Source organism: Canis lupus, chromosome 25, assembly GCF_003254725.2.
Source record: "Canis lupus dingo isolate Sandy chromosome 25, ASM325472v2, whole genome shotgun sequence".
In the NCBI taxonomy this organism is placed as follows: domain Eukaryota; kingdom Metazoa; phylum Chordata; class Mammalia; order Carnivora; family Canidae; genus Canis; species Canis lupus.
The window spans coordinates 14169279-14194523 of NC_064267.1; the positions used below are offsets into that span (position 1 = coordinate 14169279).

The following is a 25245-nucleotide window of genomic DNA, read 5'->3' on the forward strand; positions in this document are numbered from 1 at the left end:
TTGATGATTTTTCCGTTTGCTCAGCTTTTACTTGTTAGGATCTACTGCATAAAAAAATGTTTTCCCATTGAACATTTATTTATTTATCTATTTATTTATTTAAGATTTGCTCCAAAAAAAAAGATTTGCTCCATGATTTTTTTTTTTTAATGGATAACTAGTGTGTATGTAGTACTGGGAATTCTGATTGTTTCAAATAAGGCTGCAGGAAATGTATCTGATCATCCTTAGAAAAGATTCTTGCTGTGGGGGGAGAAGTGGTGATGGCGAGCCTCCACAAGCAGGGGGCGCTCTAGGATCGACGGCGGCCCGGGAAAAACTGGACGCCGCTCTCCCTCGCAGGACCCTCTGCCCCGCGGGTTTCCGCTCCCTCCGCGGCCGCCGGTTTGAGGAAGTGTTTCTAGGAGACGGCGCCTGCGCGGTCGACGCTGCCGGGCGGGGAGGGCGGGCTAAGGGGCCGCGGCGCTGGCTGGCTGGCGGTGTCTGCTGTGCCCGGGTCGGTGTACCCGCCCCGGTTCTCCCGCTCCATGGTACGCCTGTGAGCCCCGTCGCCGGCGGACTCGTCCTGGGGATGGAGCACATCCGTACGACCAAGGTAGCCCGCCGCTCGCCGTGGCGTGACCCGGCAGGGCTGGGAGGCGACGGGAGCTCGGCTGGCTGGACCGGGGCTGCGGGCCTGCGGGGCCCTGTCCGGGAGGGCCGGGGCAGTTCGGGCCCGGGTGGGGACCTACGGGAGCCTGGGATGGCTGGGATGTGGGTGATTTGGGCTGCTGGAGGTCGAGTCCCATGAAACTGGTCGCTGCCCTCTGAGCGCTGCACCTTCTTGGGCAGAATTGGGGCTGCTTTAGCTCCGGCTGCTCTCAGGCTCCTCCGGCTGCTTTCGCCGCCCCAAGACCGGAAAACGGCCGAGCGCTCAGATTAGCACCTGATACTGTGTAAGCTTTTCCTTGTTCACGTTGCACTGTCCCGCGTGACAGCCTTGATGCGAGTTTTGGAGGCGCCGAGGTAGGTCAGCCTCGGTCTCGGCGCCCGGTGGTTTGAACGGGGCCCGCCGGCTCAGGGCTCAGCACTTCCTTGTCCGTGTCAGTAGTTGAGAGGGGTTAGGGACAAGGAGAGCGCGGCATCCCACACCGTAAAGTGTCTGACGCAACGCTTTTTCGCTTAATCTTGTTAAATCTCATGCTTAATTTTTGCCTGCAAAAGGCACTGATTTCTAAGGACGAACAAGCGTTCGTATAACTCCATTACAAATGTTGAAACCGAGGGAAGTGGCGTCAAAATATTGCCGAATTACGTTACCAACAGTTAAGTTCGGCCTCAAATTTGAGGGAGGGAGAAAAACATAAATCAAGAAGAATCGAATAACACGATGTTGGGATCGCCCGGAGCCTAGCAGACTCCGGAAGAGGACCCACTGTGAATCTTGACTCTTCAGGTCTTGCTGAAACCATCTCTCAGTTGCCACGAATCCTAAAGTCACCCTTAATTTAGAAAAGAAAAAAAAAAAATAGCAGACATACGTTATCCCCATTTGTTCCATGGAGAATTTGAGGTCTACTCATTAAAATGTTTCACAAGCCTTTTTAAGGTGCCGCGGATTTTTTTGTTAGAACTTGTTTATGACACTGCACATACTATAATAAAATTGAAGATGCTAAAAACTAATCCTTGTTTTAAAAATGTCCTTTTTTTTTTTAAAGAGAATGTTAAATTAACTGTATAATTCAAGCTGCTGACACTTTAAGTTTGAAAATGGAAGGGCAGTTAAGTAAATAACCCAACTAGTAGAAAATGCAGAGGTGGAAGAGCAGCCTAGAGGATGCATCAGACCAGATTTTTGTCCTGATTGGGAGGTTCCAAATGTGTATTACCATAGTAGCTTTTCACAATGGGCCTGTCCTGATGGTTTAGTAAGGTCCTTTTATGACTTTTTAAGGAGCAGGAAATTTCTGAATAATTTTCTATTAAAATTACTTTTCAAGTTGTGTACTTTGAGTTATTCTTCTAACATAGGACCACCAGTACTCTGGAATAATCCTAAGTGGCTGTAGGTAGGCTGCAATTAAACTGATACTTACTAGGTCCCAGTTATGTGCTAGGCACAGACCAGCACTGGCTATAGAGCAGTGAGCATAATAGACTTGGACTTCACTGTACGTTCTGATAATTGTGCGAACTATAATATTTTCTAAAATTATGACTTTTGGGCAGCCCCAGTGGCCCAGCGGTTTAGCGCCACCTTCAGCCCAGGGTGTGATCCTGGAGACCCAGGATCAAGTTCCGCGTCAGGCTCCCTGCATGGAGCCTGCTTCTCCCTCTGCCTGTGTCTGTATCTCTCTCTCTCTCTCTCCCTCTCTCTCTCTCTCTGTCATGAATGAATAAATAAAATCTTCAAACAATAAAATTATGACTTTTTAAAAGATTAACATGAATATAGCCTATTGCATAATTATACTACTTTGCATAACCTAACTTGGATGTAGTTAATTTACTGCAAAGATGCTTGTATTTCAACACTAAAAATGAGTTGCTTTAACTTTACTTAGCTGTTGTGAACTATACAGTTTAGTCACTATGATAAAAAATTGACTGTAGAGTATCCTGTGTAACTATTGGTTTGTTCTGTGCTGAGACAGGTTTATTTGAAAAGTAATAATTATATTTCCTAAGAACTCTATGTCAGTGTAGCCAACTGTGCAGTATTACTTTACAATACTTAAAATTTCACAATTATGCTAATCTATACAAAATTGTCACTAATTTCTTAAATAACCTTGCAGTTGGGTATATTATCAGCATTTGCAGATGAGAAGGAAATAGGCTTGGAGAGCTGAAATAATCTGCAAATTATCTCATGAGGGGTGGATTGAAGTTTTTTTTTAATAAAAAAAAGTTTATTAATTTGAGATAGAGCGAGAAAATGAGTGAGCACACAGTGGGGAGAAGGGCAGAGAGAGAGGGAGAAGCAGACTTCCCACTGAGCAAGGGGCCCAACTGTGGGGGGTGGGGGTGGCGTTTGATCCCAGGACCCTGGCTGGGGTCATGACCTAACCCAAAGGCAGATGCTTAACTCACTAAGCCACCCAAGCGCCCTTAGAGTTAAGGTGTTTTTTTTTTTTTTTTTTTTAAGATTTTATTTATTTATTCTTGAGAGACATGGAGAGAGAGAGGCAGAAACACAGGCAGAGTTCAGAGAAGCAGGCTCCATGCAGGGAGCCTGATGTGGGGTGCAACCTGGGACCCTGGGATCACGCCCTGAGCCAAAGGCAGATGCTCAACCACTGAGCCACCCAGGTGTCCCTAGAGTTAAGATTTAAACCAAGGTTTGTCATAATTTTTTTTCATTACTTCTCTGGTTTTAATCTAATTGTTAAAATGTATTAATATTCAGAAATGAATCCTAATAATAATTCTGAGAGCTTTTTTTCCTCCCCAAACCTCTTCTTGACGTAAGTAAATATTTATGTGGCATTATTTTTGTATTGTTTATGATCATTGTGGGGTTTTTTTATTGTTTATGAACCTGAGGTTTATAAGATAAACTGTTTTAGCTGAGTACTGATTAAATGACTTTATAGTTATAAAATTCAGGAGCAGATACACCATCCTAATTGGTCATATTTGGTTTACTAACTGTATAGCATCGCCAAAGATGTCAAGACTGAATTTGAATTTCCAAAAGACTATTTCCAAGCTCTGCCTATCACTTTGAGCTCTAATTTTTCCATAATGAGGTAGTCTTGCCAAGAAACAATGGGAAATATGCAGAGACAGTTCTTCTTTATGCAGTCTTTCTCCTTTCCCTGCCAGGCTCTAGTGCTTTGGCTGACATCATCTGTTGATGTCGAATGATGTGCTGTTTGTGAATGGAACTTTACAGAATGTAATGGAAGAATGTTTTCCTAAACTATATATGGTAGACTGCTTTCTAGAGTTTGTTAAAGAATGGAATGTCCCATGAAAATCTGACCCCATTGGGGCTCAAGTTGAATTATTGCAAAATGCCTAGCTGCTACTCATTTTTGTCATTAGGATGTGCGGTCATGTGTATGTATACAAGTATGTGTAATCAGTTACAAAGAGGGAAAGAGGTGCAAACTAAGAATAAGAGCCAGTAGATTGTGGGGAGTATCTGAGTGCTTTTCCTCACGTAAAGCACTATTTTGACTTATTAATATTATCCCATTATACAAGTGAGAAGACTGAAATTTGCAGAAACTAAATAATGTGTCCTGACTCAAACAGATAGTTCTATTAAGGAAGAGGTGGAGCTGGGAACTTGAATCCTGATCTTTCTGATACTAGTCTTATTCTCTTAACCATAACACTCCTCTCCTCAGAGTAATTGTCTAATCAAGAGATTTGAGTGGTGCCTGGGTGACTTAGCCAGTTAAGTGTCTGCCTTAAGCTCAGGTCATGATCCCAGGGTACTGGGATCGAACCCTGTGTGATCTGGGCTCCCTGTTCACTGGGGAGCTTGCTTCTCCCTCTCCTTCTGTGCCCCCTCCCTCTGCACACTCTTTTTTGCTCACATAAATAAATAAAATATTTTTAAAATAAAGAGATTTGAATAGTGAGGTAAGTCAGTGTTATTGGGACTGGAAGAAAGGCAGGGGATGGAGGAGAAGAACTGAGATGGTAGGATTTTGTCCAGTAGGTAGCTGATTAGGAAGGTGTAGGGTTAGGGAAAAGGTGTGGTCCAGAAGAATAGATTTGGGAGTAATCTATTGATGTAATCACGGTATTTTCTGGATGATTTTGTGCAAGGTACATGTAGAGGCTCTGTGGTGGAGAAGAGTGAATGTTAGAGCCCCAGGAGTACTTACAAGGGGCAAGCAGAGGAAGAGGAGTCAGAGAAAGAGTGTTAGGGATAAAATGGGAAGAGACGAATCACAAGAAAAGAAGGCTTCCCTATTCTAATTTCCTTCTTTGCTCCTTCTTCCTCTTCTCTCTCCTTTTTTAGGGCCTGGTATTATTCTAGGTACTGGGGAAATGGTAGTTTCCAGACAAAAGCCCCTGCCATTCCAAAACATCTTTTCTAGTTGAGGGAGACATGACAGTAAACAAAGTTAATAAGCCAAATACATAATACAGTAGATGGGAGTGCTATGGAGGGTGCCAGGGTGAGGTTGGGGGAGAACAGCTGTCAATGTGGTAGTTTGGGGAGCCCTTACTCATGATACTTGAGTAGAGAGTGAAAGTGGTGAGGGAGCAAGCCATCTTCACAGCAGTAGGGGTTGGGGAGGGGTGGCTGGGAGAGTCTCAACAGAAGGCACAGCAGGGGCAACATCCCTATGTTGGTCATACCTGGTTAGTAAAAACTAGCAAGAAGACCAGTGTGGCTAGAGGAGAGTGAGTGAAGGAGAGAGCACAGTAGGAAATGAAAAGTTGGAAACAGGGGCAAGCCTTTGCAGGCTAATGTGAAATCTTGGCTTTTACTGAGTGAGACAGGAAGCCATTCATGGAAAGTCACCTGTGCCAATGCTGCAGAAAAGCAAAGTGAGAGAAGACTGAAAAATGTCCTTGGATTTATGATCTGTTTTGTTTGATGATTTATGCAGCCAGACGCTGTTGTAGAACTTGGAAATACATGAACAAAGAAAGATTAAAATCTCTGCCCTTTTGAGGTTTACCTTCCCCTTCGCAAAGGCAACTTGATGCTCTTTCTTTTTGAAAGAGATCCATGCTATGGAGTGTGGAATAATGGTACTAAGAGTCCTGAATGGGTGTCTTGTTATAGGGGTTGCTCACAGCAAATCAGAGAAGCCCTGACCGTGTGTTTTCTGCTTCAGTAGCCCTTGTCATGTAGTTGTCAAATATAACTGTTAGCTGCAGGGCTTTGGTTGAGGATGGGGCATTGGTCCTTTCTTGTCCCAGAGTCTACTTGGTGTCTGAATTTTCTGGATATAAATGCTGAGTATGCGTGATTTCCTGTGTTTTTCATTTCTAGCTTTGTAATCAGCTGAAATATGAACTTCTGTTGAGAGACCATTAGGGTACCTTTAGTGCAGGCCCAAGGTTGGCAACAATTCAACTAAATGGCCCTCAAAGTAATATGTTGGCATTTCCCATCCTTACCATAGTGACCACACTGCAGTTCTGTTCTCCCTACTCTGTTTCTTCTTTTCCCAAAACCTTTTACTTCTTCCCCATTCTTTTTTTTTCTGGGGCGGGGGGGGGGGCCCTCTGGTAATACCTAGAATTAAAGGGTCTTGACACTCTTTCTGTAATGCGTCAGTGTCCATGACCTGAAAGAGTTGTGATTGCTTTCTAAATACCTGCTTAAAACATTTCCAGGAACACATGGAAAAATCTGTAGCAACATCTGTAAAATACTCTATTCCTTGGTGTGAAAGGGAAATATGAGGCAGCAGTTGGCGCTTAGAAGTTGACTAAGTCTCTGGTTTGAAATTTGTATGCTGATAATTTTAGCAAAGAAAAAGACCTATTTTCCTTTGTTTTTTTTACATTTATCTTAGGATTTTCAGTTTAGAACAGAATAGTCAGTAAATTTTCTCAGAACCTAAAGTTTCTCCAGAACCTAAAGTGCTAAATAAATAAATGTTTTGGAATAATGTTCAGATTACTTTTATTATCAGTCATATCCATATAACAGTGGCATATTGAAGCAATCATGTAATGAGTTTTCTATTATGTTTTCTTGAATATGATTACTATGGTAATAATCCTCAATTTATTAAAGTCTTATATAGTCTCTTTTCTCTCAGACTTACATTTCCTTTTATACTTTATCCTACTGAATGGCAGCTAGCCTCTGTTTTTCCTTCCTTCTCACATAGGTTTTGTCATCTCAAGATGGGCTTGGTTTTGTCATCTCAAGATAGGCTTCCTCTTTAACCTGTCTATGGCAGCTTAATCCAGGCTCTTATCACATCTCTCCCAGGCACTCCTAGATTATTAGCTTTTTACCTGGTTACTCACCTCCTGTGTCTTCTTTACTCAACATTTTCTCCACATTATCATTGGAAAGATCTTCTTAAAAACCATATCTGGTCATGGGCTACTGTGCTTAAAAGTCCTCTGTATCCTTTTATCTACAATGCAGATGCTCTACCCTAGCAGGTGTTTCTTTTTCACCAAATGTTATTGCCTCTCCCCTTTTGTGTTCTAGCTCTTCTATTGGGAATTCTGTATTTTCTGTGTATTAAGAAAAATTTTGCTGAGCTTTGCTTCTAGTATTATATTAGAAAAAACAGGTTTTTCCAGCTCTATCACACATTAGAATATTGAATTTGCTTTTTTTTTTTAAGATTTTATTTATTTATTCATGAGAGACACACAGAGAGAGGCAGAGACACATAGGCGGAGGACGAAGCAGGCTTCCTGCGAGGAGCCCTCCCGGGACCCCAGGATCACAGTCTGAGCCAGAGGCGGATGCTCAACCACTGAGCCACCCAGACATTCCTTGAATTTGCTTTTAAAGTCCGTGTGCCTTCTCCTTCCTTTCTCCATTTGAACTTGGCATTAGTTTAATACAGAGGACTGTCAGGGCTCAACTTACCTCATCAGGTTACTAACTTACTAACAGTCATTTTTGCAAACATGAGCATTTTATTGCTTACTGTTTGTCAAGCAAACTTGGGGTAAAGTACCTACATGTCTTATCCAGTCTTACTGCAGCTTTCAAGGAAGAGATTGTTGTCCTTATTTCACAGATAAAGAAAGTGAGACCCAGACAATTTGGTTAGTTGATAGCCAGTGAATTTTTATGGAGTGAATTAGTAAACTCTTTCTGAAAATGTATACTTATGTGGATGTTCTTCAAAGATGTGTGTGTGTGGGAGGGTGTATGCATATGCCAATAATGTGGTTGTATATTTTAAAGGGCCATAAGTTATAAGAAGCTCTTTTAAAAAGTGGGAGGATACAAGCTGGGACCTTAAATATTCAGGAAAAGAGCATAAAGATAGAGAAGGAACCTAGCCTGGTTAAGAGTTAAGAGCAAGAGGGGGACAGCCCGGGTGGCTCAGCGGTTTAGCGCCAGCTTCAGCCCAGGGTGTGATCCTGGAGACCCGGGATTGAGTCCTACATTGGGCTTCCTGCATGGAGCCTGCTTCTCCCTCTGCCTGTGTTTCTGCCTCTCTGTGTGTGTGTGTCTCTCTCATGAATAAATAAATAAAATCTTAAAAAAAAAAAAAAGCAAGAGGGATTAATTTGGAATTTAATTAATTTTAATTAATTAAAGTTAGAAGGAATACTATTTGCATAAAAATGACCTGGTGAGCTTCTTAAAAATTCAGATTCTTGGTGTCCTGTCTGCTGAGACGACTGAGTGAAATTGAGTGGGGCTTAAGATTTGTATTTATGCAGTTTCAGAGGTGATTCAGATGAACAGCTAGACTTTGGGACTTTTATGTAGGTAAGAAGAATTAAAGATTTAATAAATGGAATCTCAAGTTAATTTTGGATATAGAAATTAGGGAGAATCAAGGAATAGGGTTAGAGTGTTAGGGAGAGTATTTTTAACCTGAATTTCCAATCTTGATAGATGACAAGCCCAAAAGAACTGTGTAGTGTTAGGCAGTTCTAGAGGAAGAGTGACTTAATTGGGTGTTGGGGTGGGAATAGCAGACTGAGTGTCCACATGTGGCTTTAAAAACAAAAAAGCTGATCTATAACTGTACACTATTAGTAATTTTTCTACTTATTTTAAGTTCATCTATTTGTAAATTACTGAATGACTATTTACTGTTTACCCTTTATGTAAGGAAGAAGTGGCAGAGAGAAATGAAGGACAGTATAATGTTACAAAGTAGAATTTTATATAATAAATCTCTTGGGTGATGTCAGCAAAAGAGACCACTGGTAAACTGTGGGCATCTTCTGTTTTCACCCTGTGGAAAATGTGTCTATGGCTGATCACCCTAGTCCAACAAATACTTATTGTATCAGATGCTATACTAGTCATCAGGTAGTCAGACATAAATAAGAGACAGTTCTTGCCCTGGGGTATGTCATAGCTTTAGTGGGAGAGATGGACATGAACAGATGTTTTATAATGTAGAAACTACTCTAACAGTAGTGAAAGGTGCAGATTTTTAAAATATTTAGGCTATAAAATTGGTAGGAATTGGTGATTTAATTGAATATTGGGAGTTGGGACACCTGGGTAGCTCAGCAATTGAGCGTCTGCCTTTGGCTCAAGGTGTGATCCTGGGGTTCTGGGATCGAGTCCCACATCAGGCTCCCTGCATAGAGCCTGCTTCTCCCTCTGCCTGTGTCTCTGCCTCTCTTTGTGTCTCTCATGAATAAATAAATAAAATCTTTTTAAAAAAAGAATATTGGGAGTCAAGAGGAAGTCATAGGATGATTCCTGAATTTCTAATGTGGGTGACTAGATGAGGATGGAGTCCTATATTAATTCACATCAGAAATACAGGATTAGGAACCTATTTGTGAGGAGTGAGGAAAGATCCATTTCATTTTCAGTATGCTTAACATGAGTCTTAAGACATCCAAGTAGAGCAGTATAGCATGGTGGGAAGGAATCAGACCTATGACATAGGGTTATTACTCTGCTGTTCCACTTACTGTTTCTAGCTTTGGTGTTGGGACATTTAACTAACTTCTCTAAGTCTCAGTTTCTATGCAGAGATTAATAGTACTTAACTAGATAGGAATTGTGAAAATTAAAAGAAATACTGTATGTTAAGCACTTACCAAAGTACTCCGTATATAATGAGACTTGAGTACTATGTCAGGAATGATTGTAGTCATTATATGTATAGCAGGCAATATGAACTCAGGAGAGCTCAGAGTTGGGCATTTAGTTTGGAGAGTCATTCACATACAGGTTAAAATAATGACAGTGGATAAGCTGCCTATAGAGAATGGGGCCCCTGAGGAAGAAGGGTAACAAATAGGAGATGGACCGAAGAGAGTTAAAATCCAAATGAAAGTAGTGTGATTGTTTTGCATGTAGATAAGTGCATGTAGAGAATTTGTGCTTTGTCAAGAAATTATTTATGGGGCAGCCGCGGTAGCGCAGCGGTTTAGCGCCGCCTGCAGCCCAGGGCGTGATCCTGGAGACCCTGGATCGAGTCCCATGTCAGGCTCTCTGCATAGTGCCTGCTTCTCTCTCTGCCTGTGTCTGTGCCTCTCAATCTCTCTCTCTCTCTCTCTCTCTCTCTCTCTCTCTCTGTCTCTGTGGATAAATAAAGTCTTAAAAAAAGAAATTATTTATGATGATTAATACATAATATATGATTAATAAGAAATATTTATGATCTTTTGAAAGTCCACAGATTAAACTTCATATGGACTTAGAAATAAAAAAAAAACTGTTCAGTTAAATAAGTAGTAATGACATCAGCTCCTACTCCCTTTAAATTACTTACCAATATCCTTTTTTTTTTTTAATTTTTTGAGTAGTATGTGAAGTGCTGCAAAATGATATTGGCATTAATTGCTTGAGTAGGGTTAATACTTTGTAGTAACCTTTATTTCTATATGTATTCATTAATTCTCTTTAGAAACATTAACACTTTGCTTTAATTGCTTTGGAGATAAGGCAGGTGAGGTTTATATTACGGTATTACTGTTGGTTGGCTGTAGTGTCCTTACAACTAAGTCTAGCACAATTGAAGGAGAGTAAACAGTAGTTGATTTCATTGTTTTAAAAATTTTAAATTTTAATTCAATGTGAGTTATATAATTGAGTTATGTTTTAAAAGGAAGAAATGGTCCTAAACAATGAAATAAATGCAGATCTCCAAGAGAAATCTTCATATAGTCTTTTCCTATTGTCTTAAAGGATAGTGTGTATAATTATCTGATAGCTTTTACATGTCAAATCAACTGTCAGATCTGAGCTGTATAAATTAGATCGTATCTAAGTTTCCAGAAGAAAATGTTAAAACTCAGTTCATTGCCTTACCCATACAAATAAAATTTTGTGTCAACAACAGGTATTTCAATTTTACAGTTAAATTTTAACTTATTTGAACAGCTGCTGTTAAAAGAAAAAAAACTTTTGGAATTAAATTTCTTCAAAGGGAGCTAATTAGCTTTTTACGTGGTAGTTATTATTGTGGAAATCATAATTTCATAATTAGGGGCATTTGTTTCTTCAATTTTAGTAAGGGAAAAGGAAATATATGTGGGGGAAAAGTACAGAATTAGTGAGATAATTGTTAGACATAGAAGTTAAAGAACTATCTGCAACCTCCTGTTACGGCTATGGATTAAAAATTTTATTTATTTTTTTTAAGATTACTTATTTATTTATTCATAGAGACAGAGAAGCAGAGACACAGGCAGAGGGAGAAGCAGGCTCCATGCAGGGAGCCTGACGTGGGACTCAATCCAGGGTCACACCCTGGGCTGCAGGCAGCGCTAAACCGCTGCGCCACCGGGGCTGCCCAGGATTAAAATTTTTTAGTGGGAAATGGTTGTTTTACCTTTTTTCCCCCCTTCCAAAAAGAATGTACAGCAATAAATAACTATGTTTTCAAAACAGTAGTCTCCTACACAGTAGGAGTGACCAACTCAGTAGTAACCCCACAGTAGTAGTGGCCAACTCTAACCCCACTCTCCAGTGGCAGCTCTGTGTGTGTGTATGTGTGTTTATTAATAAAGGAGTACTAGGTACCTTACTGCCTCAGCCACTACAGGACACAGAGGCAACATGTGATATAATCTGTGATAGGGAATTCAGAGCCAGAAGGAACGATGAAACTGAGACTTTTTTTTTTTATTTATGATAGTCACACACATACACACACACACACACACACACACACAGAGGCAGAGACATAGGCAGAGGGAGAAGCAGGCTCCATGCACCAGGAGCCCGACGTGGGATTCGATCCCGGGTCTCCAGGATCGCGCCCTGGGCCAAAGGCAGGCGCCAAACCGCTGCGCCACCCAGGGATCCCAAAACTGAGACATTTAAGTAAGTCAGTCAGTTTTCTGAGAAAGGATTCCAGTTAGGAGATAGGGTATCAGTGAGCCCCAGAGAATGCTTACTTAGCACTTAGCTAAGCAGAAGAGACCATTTTAGGAAGGGAGAATGGTATGAGTAAAAGCATAGAGCAGACCACAAAACAATGTCTTGGGTGGAGTGGTGAGGAGAATATAGAGATTAAGTTGGAGTTTGCAACCATTTAACTGTTGATTTAATTTTTCTGGTAGTTTACTCCATGATGCTAGATAATAACCTTATATATTTATTACTTGTTTTGCCAACTTAAATGTATGGACTCTTGCATCTGTCAGCATGGCTAAAATTAACACAAGAAACAAGATTTGATGAGAATATGGAGAAAGGGGAATTCTCTCTTGCACATTGGTGGGAATGCAAATTGGTGTAGCCTGGAGAACAGTATGGAGGCTCCTCAAAAAACAGCATGCAAACTGATGCAGCCTGGAGAATAGGATGGAAAACAATATGGAGATTACTCAAAAAGTTAAAAATAGAACTACCCTATGATCCAGCAAATTCACTATTAGGTATTTACCCAAAGGATTAAAAAATACAGATTCAAAGGGGGTACAAGCATCCTAAATGTTTATAGCAGAATTATCAACAATAGCTAAACTATGGAGAGAACCCAAGTGTCCATCAACTGATGAATGGATAAAGAAGGTGATGTGTGTGAAATCTTGCCAATTGCAATGATGTGGATGGAGCTAGAGGGTATTATGCCAAGTGAAATAAGTCAGTCAGAGAAAGACAAATACCATATGACCTCACTCATATGTGGAATTTAAGAAAGAAAACAGATGGACATATGGGAAGGGGAAAAGAAAAGTAGAGAGAGAAACCAGCCATAAGAGACTCTTAACAATAGAGAATGAACAGGAGGGCGGTGGGTGGGGAATGGGGTAGATGGGTGGTGGATATTAAAGAAGGCACTTGTGATGAGCACTGGGTGTTAATAAGTAAGCGATCATTACAGAATTTTCTCCAGAAATCAATATTGTACTATATGTTAACTAAATAATATTGAAATAAAAAATATATATGGACTCTTGGATATGAAAACCATTTGTTTGTTTATACCGTGGGTCTCCTTCCCGTTCTCCTTAATATTTATGTTGTTTTTTTACAGAGTTCCTTTATTGGTTGTATTTATAACTCTAAATAGTACTTGTGTTACTTGTGGTTTATATACTCCCCAAGATACATGAACTTTAATGTTCAACATTAAATAAACTCATGTTTTTTAATAGAAAGAAGAAAATGTTATCCCAGGATTTAAATGTACCATTTAAAAGAATAATAATAAAGAATTTGCATTACTTTTGAAATGAAAAATAACTTTTTTTTTTTTTTTTTTAGGTTGAACAAGTGAAATTACTTGACCGATTCAGTACCAGCAACAAGTCACTAACAGGAACACTCTATCTTACGGCCACACATCTATTATTTATAGACTCTCATCAGAAAGAAACCTGGGTAAGAAGGGCATCTGCTATACTGCTTACCATACTTAGAATAATGGATTTGGCCTATTGCTGTATTTCATTTTGATCATGTAAAAAAAAATTAATCATTGGTTACCCGTTTCAACAAAAATTATTTCAGTCGCCTCATCACTTCTACCCTCCCTTTTAATAAAACAAGGATACCATGTGGAATGTGGAACTCTTTTATAGGTTATAGCAAGAATTTTTTATCTGCATTAATAATTATAAAATACCTACTTGTTCCTTTTAATTTTTAAAAATATAAATAGTATATGTACGTGTTTAATATTTAACAGTTTAAGTGACAGTCATGCTATTTTTTTAAAGATTTTATTTATTTATTTGAGAGAGAAAGCACACACATACACCCTATCCATGGTATTTTTATACCAACTTGCAATTATGGTATTTTTTAATTGATTGATTGTAGATCAAACAATACAGTAATGGATATTTTGTATATATTTCTTCCTGTATATGCACCAGAATTTCTCAGAGGTATCTGCCTGCGAGTAAAATTGCTAGGTCTTAGAAAAGTGCATATTTTCCTTCACTAAATGTGGCCCTTGCCAAAATAGTTGTTTCAAAATGTTTATTCTCAGTAGAGTGTGATGTGTTGTCTGCCATCATTAGCAACATTGATATTATCAGCTTTAAAATTTTTGCCTCTCTGGTGGATATGCAGTTGTGATTTTAATTTGCTGATTACAAGGAAATCATCCTTTCGGATATTTTGGCCTTTAGCTTTCTTTTTCTGTTGGGCTGTTTGTCCTTTTATTGGCTTTATGAGTCTGGTTTTTAATGTTTCGTCAGGTATGTGTGTTGTAGATAACTTCTCCCAGTGTGTGGCTTGTCTTGTGTGTATATACATCTTTGAATTAAAGTTTCAAATTTAGTGTATTAGAAATTTAATTTAGTGTATTAGATTTTTCATTTTTTCTTTTATGGTTTATGCTGTTTTCTTACTTAAGGGATTCTTAAAGTCATAAAGATTCTCCTGTATTTTTTTCTAAAAGCTTACATTTTGTATTTCAGGATAAGTTGTTAGTTAATACATATGGAAGATATTTTCTCGGATGATATAACTTAGGGATTCATTTTAACTTTTATCCTTTTCATTATTTTCATATGGATACTGGCATTGTTTATTGATGGTTTCAATGCATTAATGTGTAGTATCAACTCTGTCAAACAAAGTAAGGGTTTGTTTTTGAGCTCTCTATTCTGTTCTTTTGATATATTGATTCCACTGTATAATAGCACACTGTTTTATTGATTCTAGCTTTTTAATACAATCTCTCTTTTATTGTACTCTCTTGATTTTCCCAGGAAGGCCATCCAGTTGATATGTGATTGCAATAAGTAAGTCAAGATACTTACCTGAGATGTTGATCTCAGAGAATTTGTATTCCCTTGAGACACTGAAGCTTATCCCCATCTAGTGTTGGCCCGGAAACTGTTAAGGATTTCACCTAGCAGGGCCTTATAAAATGATTAGTCATATTATCATCCACTCTGTCCACCCTTCCTTTGTCCGTCTGCTTTAATATCTTCTCAGTATGTTTTTCATCTCCTGAGATACACAGGGAAGTTTCCCATAGATCTCTTCTTGCAGATGTTGGGAAAATAGTTTGAGGGGCAGTGGAAAAGCATCTATTTTATTCTCTCCTATTACTGTGTTTAAAATGCCTTTTTATCAGTATATTCCCATATGTCTCTCCTGAATTAAATGTTTAGTAACCTAGATCTATAGAAATAAATATTTTAGATCTAGTAGTGGACTTACTAACTTTATCTTTTTTCTCATTTTACAGATAATTATTTTTTCAAGATCACATAACTAGTTAGTGGCACAGTCAGGTCTCTTCAACATTTTCTTCTTATAAATAATTTTGGATCTTAATTAGAATCATAATAGTGATATTATAGTAGCTTATTGTCTCTTACTCTCTTTAGATGTTACTATTAGATCATTTTGAGTAACTTGGCACAGGCCTGCTAATATAAATGTTAATAGTGCTAAATCTTGGCCATAAGTTTGGGCTATATATGTGCAATGTGTGTTAAATATCTGTGTAGTGTATACTTTTAATGTCTGTAGAACAAGTTCTAATTAGTCTTTTTAAAGTTTTTCTTGATTATTTTGTACATTTAATCTTACATGTGAACATTAGTCACTATATATAATTTATATGATTAGTATTAGCATTTAATATTATAATTGTATGATATATATGTATGATGTATGATATAAATAATCTCTTACCCTGCCACAGAAAAAGGCAAAAAGCAGTTTGGAACTTTTTATCAAACTTATGTTAAAGTTTTAGATTAATTTGGAATGAATTTCTTGCCATGATTCAGTTTTATTCAGGAACTCTAGGATCTTTTACTTTCTAGAAAAACTTTCCATAAATATTTTAAATTCATAGGAATGATACTGAGAAAAAAAACTTTTTTAGTAGCAAAGAGAATATCAGAACTGCTATGAATGATAATCATATATTTAAACTGCCATTATGGGTTGAGTTTTTAGTAGGACTTTCTTCATTCATTCAGTAAACATTTATTGTGATGGAGGTAGAAGCAATGACACCTGTATTATTGGTCTGGTCAAATTTTAAGTTTGGATTTATGAGATACAACATTTTAAACTTTTTTTTTTTTTTTTTTTTGAGGAGGGTCATTATAATGCTTCAGATATTGTGTTAGGTGCTACAGATAGAATGATGCTCAACTTAGCTGTGGTATTGCTCCTTACAAAGTTCCCAACATCTGGCTGGAAAAATAGACATTCACTATACAAGGAATTATTCATGTTCTAAGTGCTGTGAAGGAAAAATATAGTTGATAAGGCATAAGAAAATGGAGGGGGACCTAACTTACTTGGGAAAGGCCATGAGAGTTGTCAGGGTGTTCTACTTGGTGATGAGGGTTAAATAAAGGCCAGACAGAAATAATAGAAGTTCCTAGGTGAAGAGGTAGATCTATAATTTCCTAGTTAGTAGGAAATGTCAGTATATGTAAAGGAGACTGGTGAATTTGCGGAGCCAAAAGAGAACTGTCACTTGCACTTGATGTGAAGAGGTACTTGAGATGAGTTTGAGCCTAGAGTCTGGGAAATGACATAAACTATATTGCTTTTTTAATCTTTATTTATTTTTTGAAAGATTTTATTTATTTATTCATGAGAGACACAGAGGCAGAGGCATAGGCAGAGGGAGAAGCAGGCTTCCTGAGGGAAACCTGTTGTAGGACTCGATCCCAGGACCTCGAGATCATCCCCAGAGCAGAAGGCAGATGCTCAACCACTGAGCCACCCAGGCATCCCTATATTGTTTTTTTTTTTTTTTATTGTTTTTTTAATAGTCACTCACCTGCCTTTTAGAAAATGGATTAGAGGGGGTCAAGGGTAGATACAGGGAGAGCTTTTGTAAGACTACTTACAATTAATTAGGTGAGAAACGATGGCAGCATTGCAGCTGGGGGAGTGACAGCGGACAAAGAGAGAAGTAGACAGGTTACAGATATGTAGGAGATGCAGTTCTTGGGGTTTGATGATGTAGTGAATATGTGGAGTGATGGAAGAGGTATCAGAGCATAGTTCTAATGTAGACAGGTTTTGAATACTTTATATGAAGAGGGCATTTCTAATATATGCTCTGGAAGAGAATACGATACTGAGCACTTTTTTATGATGATGATCACATGTTTTTTTCATGCTGTAGATATTGCACCACCATATTGCCTTAGTAGAGAAACTAGCTTTGACTACTTCTGGATGCCCACTTGTGATTCAGTGCAAAAACTTCAGGATTGTGCATTTCATTGTTCCCAGAGAAAGAGATTGCCATGATATTTACAATTCTTTGCTACAACTCTCAAAACAAGGTACTGTTTTTAGAGACAAACTTACTTAATTTTAAGATGGGTTATCTAAGATACTTAATATGCCATTGTTACTTTATACTTGAAGTAACCCTTAAGTTCTTATGCACTCTATTTCCAAAAATTTGGTTTGGAAATAATTAGATGCTTCTGATCTGAATTGTAAGAATGGTTAGAGTAAGGAGAAGGTTAATAAACATTCAGAGTACAGTTTTTAGAAACTATAGATTTATATTAATTTTTAAAAATATTTATTTATTTATTCAGAGAGAGAGAGAGAGAGAGAAGCAGGCTCCATGCAGGAAGCCCGATGTGGGACTCGATCCCGGGTGTCCAGGATCACACCCCAGGCTGCAGGCGGCACTAAACCACTGCACCACTGGGGCTGCCCTATATTAATGTTTTTAAAGTTTGTTGGTAGCCAACAGCACAGCTTTTTATTTTTATTTTTTATTTTTTTCACATGGGTATCCACAAACCAGGGGGAATGACTTGGAAATTGATTGCTAAAAGAAAAGTTAAGGAAGGACAGGTTCCTCTGGTAGCAGTGAGACCAATGAATTTAATTGATCAGAGTGGAGCATAAGGGAGATGACCAGAGGGAAAGTAGAGGTTGAATCCTACTTGACTAGAGGTAGAAGTGAAAGTCGTGTAGTTCCGAAAAAGGAACCCATCATTATTTATGCCTTTGAGATCTGGAGACTTCCTTCCCCCAGCATGATTTGAAGTATGTAGATCTCTCCAGGAGACAAACCACACTGGTGACTGAATGTTACTTTTTTTTGTTGAACACCTAGACTGCAGTGGTCTAGGAGCAGGTGTATGTACACCCTTCTCTCCTAATACATAAAGCCTATAGCATTTACCACGTTGTTTCTGGAACTCTGTGCAACTATTGCCATTTTTGGTCAACACTGTCCTATAAGAATGTATATGAAATTTCATGTTCTATATGCCACCTCTAGTTTTTTATCACAGCATTAGTATTTCCATTTTATATCTCATTTGGGAAGTGTGGTGGGTGAGAAGTGTCTGTGTCTGTCTTTGTCATTAAAATTTACTTTTTAAGAAAAGGAATTATTACACTAGAGTATTTAATATAAAAGTATTGTTTATTAGCTTTTGCTGATTATATAGGTGAATCTCAGATTGATATGCATGCCTTTAGATACAATCATTTGAAATAACTGAGAAAATAAGTTCAAATATGTTCAGGTATTAGTTATCTCTGAAAATTTTAAAGAAATAATGGAGGGATAAAACTGAAAAGTTACTATTATTTGTAGAGTTTTAAGTCCTAGAAGTTGGATTGTAACATTTGTGTATTTTGTAAACTATAGCAAAATATGAAGATCTCTATGCATTCTCTTATAATCCCAAACAAAATGATTCGGAACGACTACAAGGTTGGCAGCTCATTGACCTTGCTGAGGAATATAAGAGGATGGGAGTGCCAAATTCAAACTGGCAGCTGTCTGATGCCAACCGAGAATACAAGGTAACTTAGCAGTCTTTTTTAAGTTTTTATTTAAATTCCAGTTAGCTACCATACAATATAATATTAATTTCAGGTGTACAATATAGTGATTCAGTACTTCTACACAGCACCCAGTCCTCATGACAGCAAGTGCATGCCCTCTTTAATCCCCATCACCTATTCCCCCCATCCTCCCACCCACTTCCCTTCTGGTCACCATCAGTTTATTCTTTACAGTTAAGAGTCTGTATCTTGGTTTGTCTCCCTATTTTTTCCAAACCCTTATTTGTTTTGTTTCTTCAGTTCCACATATGAATGAAATCATATGGTATTTGTGTTTGTATGACTGACATATTTTGAGTTAGCAACCTTTTGGAGAAATTCAGATATTAGTACTGAGATAGAGTGTCATAGTAGCATGTTGTCTCAATATTGCTATGTACTGTTGTTGCATTTAAGAAATTGTAAAGTTTTTTAAAGGTGATTTTTAACCTCATGATTTTTGAACTGTGGATAGAATGGCTATGTTTTATTTGATTTTTACAGATTTGTGAAACTTATCCCAGAGAACTTTATGTTCCCCGAATAGCAAGCAAACCAATAATTGTTGGTAGTTCCAAGTTCCGGAGCAAGGGAAGATTCCCGGTTCTTTCCTATTATCATCAAAATAAAGAGGTAAGAAAAGAAGGTTTCCTTTTTTCTTTTACAAATGTGGTATAACCTCTCTTCAGGTTTAAGTATCCAATTAAACACTCATTTTTATATAGGGAGGTCATTATTATAATATTGCTGATAGAGAGTGTTGGCTTTTCTCTTGAGTATGTTTTTGAAATTTTAAAATTACCCTGAAATGTAGAGATTCTCATACTTGTCCTGTTTGTTTCCTCCCTTACCCTCCTTCAGTCTTGTCCTGCTTCTGGTAGGGACTTGAAATACTGAGATTAGTGAACAGATATAGCTGCTTCTTTCCTGTGGTTCTCTTTTGATCCTGCTTGTATTTGGGAAAAACAGATAGACAAACCAACTACTGAGAAAAAGAAGAAAGCCAGCTATATTTCAGCTCTCGCTTTTTCTAGAAAGCTCTCTCAATCAGAAGGATTTTGCAATATGAAGAGGTGGAGGAGGAAGTATCTTTATACTGAGGTACTATAATAGGTATTACGACAGCAAAATTTTCCCTTGTAGTTTGTAACAATAGGCCACAAGTCAGTATGTTATAGATGCTTTATATGCATGTAATCTCATGTTAATTTTATAAGGTAGGCTTTGCCAATTACCTATAACTTTCAACTTGTGAAGAGAGGGTAAATCACTCTCCCTAAATCTAACAGCTAGTAGGTTATGGAGTTCCATGCCAGTTCTAACTCCCAGTGTTTTGTGACCTGATTTTTTTTCTCCTCAGGAAGCTTTTAGAATCTTTTTTCCCCAGAGTTCTGAAATTTCACAATGAAGTGCCTTGGTACGTTTTTTAAGATTCTGGGAATTCACTTTTGAGAAGTTACTTCTCTATTTCTGTGGTGACTTCCTCTCTTCTGTTACTTTGTTTTGCACTTTTGTGTGTTTTTGTGTGTGTTGGTTGGCAAATGGGCTTCTGTAAACCTCCATTTTTCTTAATTTTCTCTATTTTCCATCTCTTTCTAGTTTTTAGAAGATTACTTCAACTTTGTTCCCAGCCCATCTCTTTATTTTTTCTATATTGTTTTTAAAATCTAAGAACTCTCCCTACTTTCTGAACTTCTTAGACACTTTTGTATTCATGGTCGTGATGACTGGTTTCTCTGAAGATGTTAAGGACTTTTTAAAAAGAATTCTTTTGCTTTCCACATTAGTTGTCTATTGCTCAGAGTTTTTTCTTTTTGTTTTGTTTTTCATGTCTTTCAAATACCTGATTCTTGGGAACCCTGGGTGGCACAGCGGTTTAGCGCCTGCCTTTGGCCCAGGGCGCGATCCTGGAGACCCAGGATCGAATCCCACATCGGGCTCCCGGTGCATGGAGCCTGCTTCTCCCTCTGCCTGTGTCTCTGCCTCTCTCTCTCTCTCTCTGTGTGACTATCATAAATAAATGAAAACAAACAAACAAACAAACAAAAAACACAGTGTTAAAAAAAAAAAAAAAAACCTGATTCTTGGCTGGCCTCTCATACTTAACGAGTGAGGTACCACAAACTATTTAGAAGTTTGTGTGCATGAGTGATCTCTATCTTTGGATTCTTTCTGTTAATTTTCATCCCAATATGGTGTGTTAGTTCTGTCCAGGATTCAAGCGGGGGAAGGCAGATGGGAGGATCTCACATTTTGTTTTGTAGGCTTTACTTAATCCTCTTGTTCTGGGGGGTACAGGGCTTCCCTCCTACCCACAACTATGCATATTGTCCCCAGTCTTCAGGTTAATCCTTTTCATAGAGTAAACTTTGTCTTCAGGGCGAGGGAAGATCTGGGAGCCTTTACTAGTCCCTATATGGATATTCAACCAGTTCTATTTTCAGTTATACTCCAGCTCAGGCTTTCAGAGGTACCAAATCCTGAGTCTTTCTGGGATTTTGCTGCTCAAGATGCTTGCTTATTGTTGACTCATAACAACTTGGCACCTTTCTTTGTCCTGGTAAATTGGTCATTACTAACTTGTCTATTTGCTTTCATTTCCTAAAATTTTATTAAAATCTCTACTCTGGGGAAACGGCACAGGGTTTGAAAGATGGCGGACGACGTGGGCGAGCAACAAACTACCAACACCATAGAAGAGCCCCTGGATCTCATCAGGCTCAGCCTGGATGAGCGAATTTATGTGAAAATGAGAAATGACCGAGAGCTTCGAGGCAGATTACATGCATATGATCAGCATTTAAATATGATATTGGGAGATGTGGAAGAAACTGTGACTACTATAGAAATTGATGAAGAAACATATGAAGAGATAAATAAATCAACAAAACGGAATATTCCAATGCTTTTTGTCTGGGGAGATGGTGTTGTACTAGTTGCTCCTCCATTAAGAGTTGGCTGAAACAGAGTTTATCATGTATGGAATATAGGAGATTTTGTATGATTGCCTCTTTAAATGTAGAAGACATCCAAAAGAGAAACCTGCGTTCATTTTGATATTAAGAAATGACTAAGGATTCTTCCACTCCTGAAATGAGTTGATTTGCAGATAACTCAAAAATTCTTAAGCTAAAGGGCATTTTAATTTTTTTCCAACTCTTTCAATAAATGTGATCACCAGGATGCAAAAAAAATTTTTTTAATTTTAAAAAAATTTTAAAAAATCTCTACTCTATTTTTCTCTCCTTTTCCATCCTTTTTGATCTTCCAATTTTATACATTTTAGATGTCTTTATTAGAATTTTACTTGGTTTTTGGGAAACCAGAGGTGGAAAGTGAAACTTTGAACAGAAATTCCTAGTCTGTTCTTCGTAAAAAAGTCATAGGAAGGGAGGTAGTACTGGTTATGGCCTCGGTTTGACACACCCATATTTTTATACATTGTTTATTGGAATGTTGGGCTGAAAATAGATATTCAGTGCCCAATTTAAGAAATCAAAAAGTACATCTGAAAAGAATTTTATAAAGCAATCTTCATTTTCTTCTATCTTCTTAAATTTTCATGGTTTTATGTGTGAATTTATGTATACTTTTTTCCCTTTATGATACTATGGTTTGAATGATTGGGTAGGGTTAAGTTGGAGCTGGTATGAATGAGATTGTAAAAAAAGTATTTCGGTCTAAATCTTCTAATCTTTTTTTAAGACTTTGAACAATAGTAAATATCTAATCCAACAATCACTACTTCTTACAGATATTTTTGCACACTTAGATTTATATTTTAACTCAAATTTGAAGTTCACTTTTTTCATTGTAGTCTCATTTTATATAAAGATAGCTGATTTCTAAATAGAGATCTGAAAGCTAAAATAATACATTATAAGAACTCAAATGTTGCTATTTTTAAAAATCCTGTTCTATCTTTATTGATTAATCCCTTACTTGAATTTCAGTGGAAAGTATCTCATCTAGAACATAGCATGCGAGTATCTTAGTAGGTTATATGGTAGAGAATTTATCAAGTGTTGCTTCTTAGAACTTAAGATTTTTTTCATCAAACTACATAAGGAGGCATTTCAGTTTTTCAGAAGAGAATATTGGGAAAACTTATGTGACATCAGGATGTTCAAATAGTGTTTAATTCAAATAGGATTTCAGGGTTAATATCTTCTAATTGTCCTGCCAACTTTTAAACAGATTACATGTTTGATTTTAACTTTTGTTTTTCTTTTAAGCATTTTTCAGACATGTTTTAGACATCTTTGGATAATCTGTTTTCTGTCCTTTTAAAATTAGGCTGCCATTTGTCGATGTAGTCAACCACTATCAGGATTCAGTGCCAGATGCCTGGAGGATGAACATTTGCTTCAAGCCATTAGTAAAGCCAATCCGGTCAATCGCTATATGTATGTCATGGATACCAGGCCCAAAGTATGTGTCTTGAATGTAGTACAATCTGTTAGTTTAATTATCTTTGTTACTTTAATTAATGAGAGTTGATCAATTTGCCCGTATTTAACCTATCTGAATCCCAGTTTTAAATTAACTGAGGCTAATGATACTGAGGAGAGCAATCTTTTAAAGGATACCAACTTAGGAGACCAATTTCCCAGATGGTGATTTCTTATGTCTTCTGATTTATATGTAAATCTAGAAAAACAGAATTTTATATTGGGAACTCTTGATGATGTATAAGTCTTACATTATTGTCAAGAAATATTAAATAGTGTGTGTTGTGAAAAATTAGAAAATCTTAGTAATTTTTTTGGTAGAATTTTTAACTGTCAAAACACTTTGTATTAAAATAATGGGCCTCAATTTGAAATATTCAAGAAAATAAGGAAAATAGTGAGGTAGGAAGCATTGAACTAGAGAATTATAAATAGTGAACAAGAAATAGTTGTTCTGTTAGGCATCTGTAATGTTAGGTTCAGTTTTTATCATTGAGACCAATGTCAGAATCCCTTTTTCTTTTAATAAACATGGTTAAACAACTCATTCATATAGGATCCTGAAACTAAAGTAATTAAAATCCTCAATGGTAATAGCTAACATTACTTTTGATTTTTATTATAGCATCGAATGCAGAGCTGGTGGGCTACACAAAAGGACATTGGCAGAATTATAGTGAGGATTTCTTCAAAAATCTGGAATGATGAGAAAATAAGAGAAAGCGATGAGAAAAAGCGAGTGAGCGATATAGAGCACAATTTTAGGCAGCTTTGTTGAAAAGACTGATAACTGTTTTAGAAGTTATTCTCATCATTATGCATTCTCATAAAATATAATGGAGGAAACAGAAGAGGAGATTGAGTAAATTAAGCATTAAAAACTAGAAATTGATAATTTGATAATCTTTTATCTTGTTAACAAGAAAAGACTTTCTTAGAAGTCAGAAATGTTGATGATATCTCTTGTAAGACAAATTTTATTTTTCTTCCTTGTTCGATCTGGGTGAATTCAGTGGTCAGAACTACTGTTAGGTGATATTAGATATAAAAGATAATTGTAATCTGAGACTTTCTGAATATGAGGCCCTAAGGCGATCTGTTTCCCAGGACCTAGTATCTTTTATTTGTATAATTGATTTCTACACAGCAAATAGGCATTTCTTTGATTGTTTGTACTAGTTTAAACTTCAACCTAATTAGTAATATTGTAGAAGTATTTGAATATCTAACTCATCTTAGCCATCATAGGTGCTGAATTAACCAGTGAGACAGTAGGTAGAATTGAACTGTTCTTATTACCAACCTGGAACCCCATCTACTGAATAAAAAGCTATTTTTTCTTCCAATTTAGCTGTTGTTACATCCAGGTTCATAAGAATATTCTGTAAACTGTAGTAACGTGCAACATGAAATCCTATTTGAAAGAATTAAACATACCAAATCTTAAACGAACCTGTGATCTAGTAACCAAAGACCATGGGCCTACTGGCAGTCTGTTTTTCCCTTAGGGGCCAGTTTATATTGGCCCAAGTCTTGGAGCTGTATCAAGCTATTGGATGATATGCCACGGTATATACTATGTGGGCCTCCAGTAATCTCTAATATGGAGGACCTTGAATAATCTCACGTGTATTTCAGATGATTCCTCAGAGTCCCCATGGCTCTCTGAATGATCAGGTGTTCCACAGGCTTGCTCTGAAGTGAATCTAATAGGTTCATTATGTAACAGAAAAGCTTCCCTGCTTGGTTCACCTCTGAATTATTTAGGATTCAGATAAGAGATACTTCTTTCCTTTTTAACTTTTAACTTTTGAAATATTACAAACATTTGGAAAACTGTCTAAAACCATAAGTGAATTAGTTTCATAAATTATTTGTGGGAAACTTCTTGTCTGACCTTTCATTTTATAGCAGTCATGTTGTTATTTATATGAAGTGTCCTTCATTACTCTTAAT

General features: G+C 37.4%; 2 protein-coding genes across 4 annotated transcripts in view; both read left to right on the forward strand.

Annotated features, from left to right (window-relative positions):
- Positions 1-397: 397 nt before the first annotated feature.
- The window catches only part of MTMR6 (myotubularin related protein 6), a 38787-nt gene continuing 13939 nt past the window's right edge, over positions 398-25245 (forward strand). Inside the window, exons 1-7 of one of the 3 annotated variants that reach the window (XM_025462688.3) lie at positions 427-595; positions 13304-13420; positions 17160-17322; positions 18660-18817; positions 19343-19471; positions 23135-23269; positions 23915-24028. In XM_025462688.3, the coding sequence (XP_025318473.1) occupies positions 572-595; positions 13304-13420; positions 17160-17322; positions 18660-18817; positions 19343-19471; positions 23135-23269; positions 23915-24028 (840 nt within the window). In that variant the 5' untranslated portion in view covers positions 427-571. Of the gene's footprint in view, positions 596-13303; positions 13421-17159; positions 17323-18659; positions 18818-19342; positions 19472-21143; positions 21399-23134; positions 23270-23914; positions 24029-25245 lie in introns of those variants that run through there. The other 2 variants (XM_025462689.3, XM_025462691.3) reach the window with 2 other exon arrangements.
- On the forward strand, positions 21453-22021 carry LOC112669520 (U6 snRNA-associated Sm-like protein LSm3). Its single transcript, XM_035719194.2, has one exon. The coding sequence runs from the start codon at positions 21492-21494 to the stop codon at positions 21798-21800; it is 309 nt and encodes a 102-aa protein (XP_035575087.1). The 5' UTR covers positions 21453-21491; the 3' UTR covers positions 21801-22021.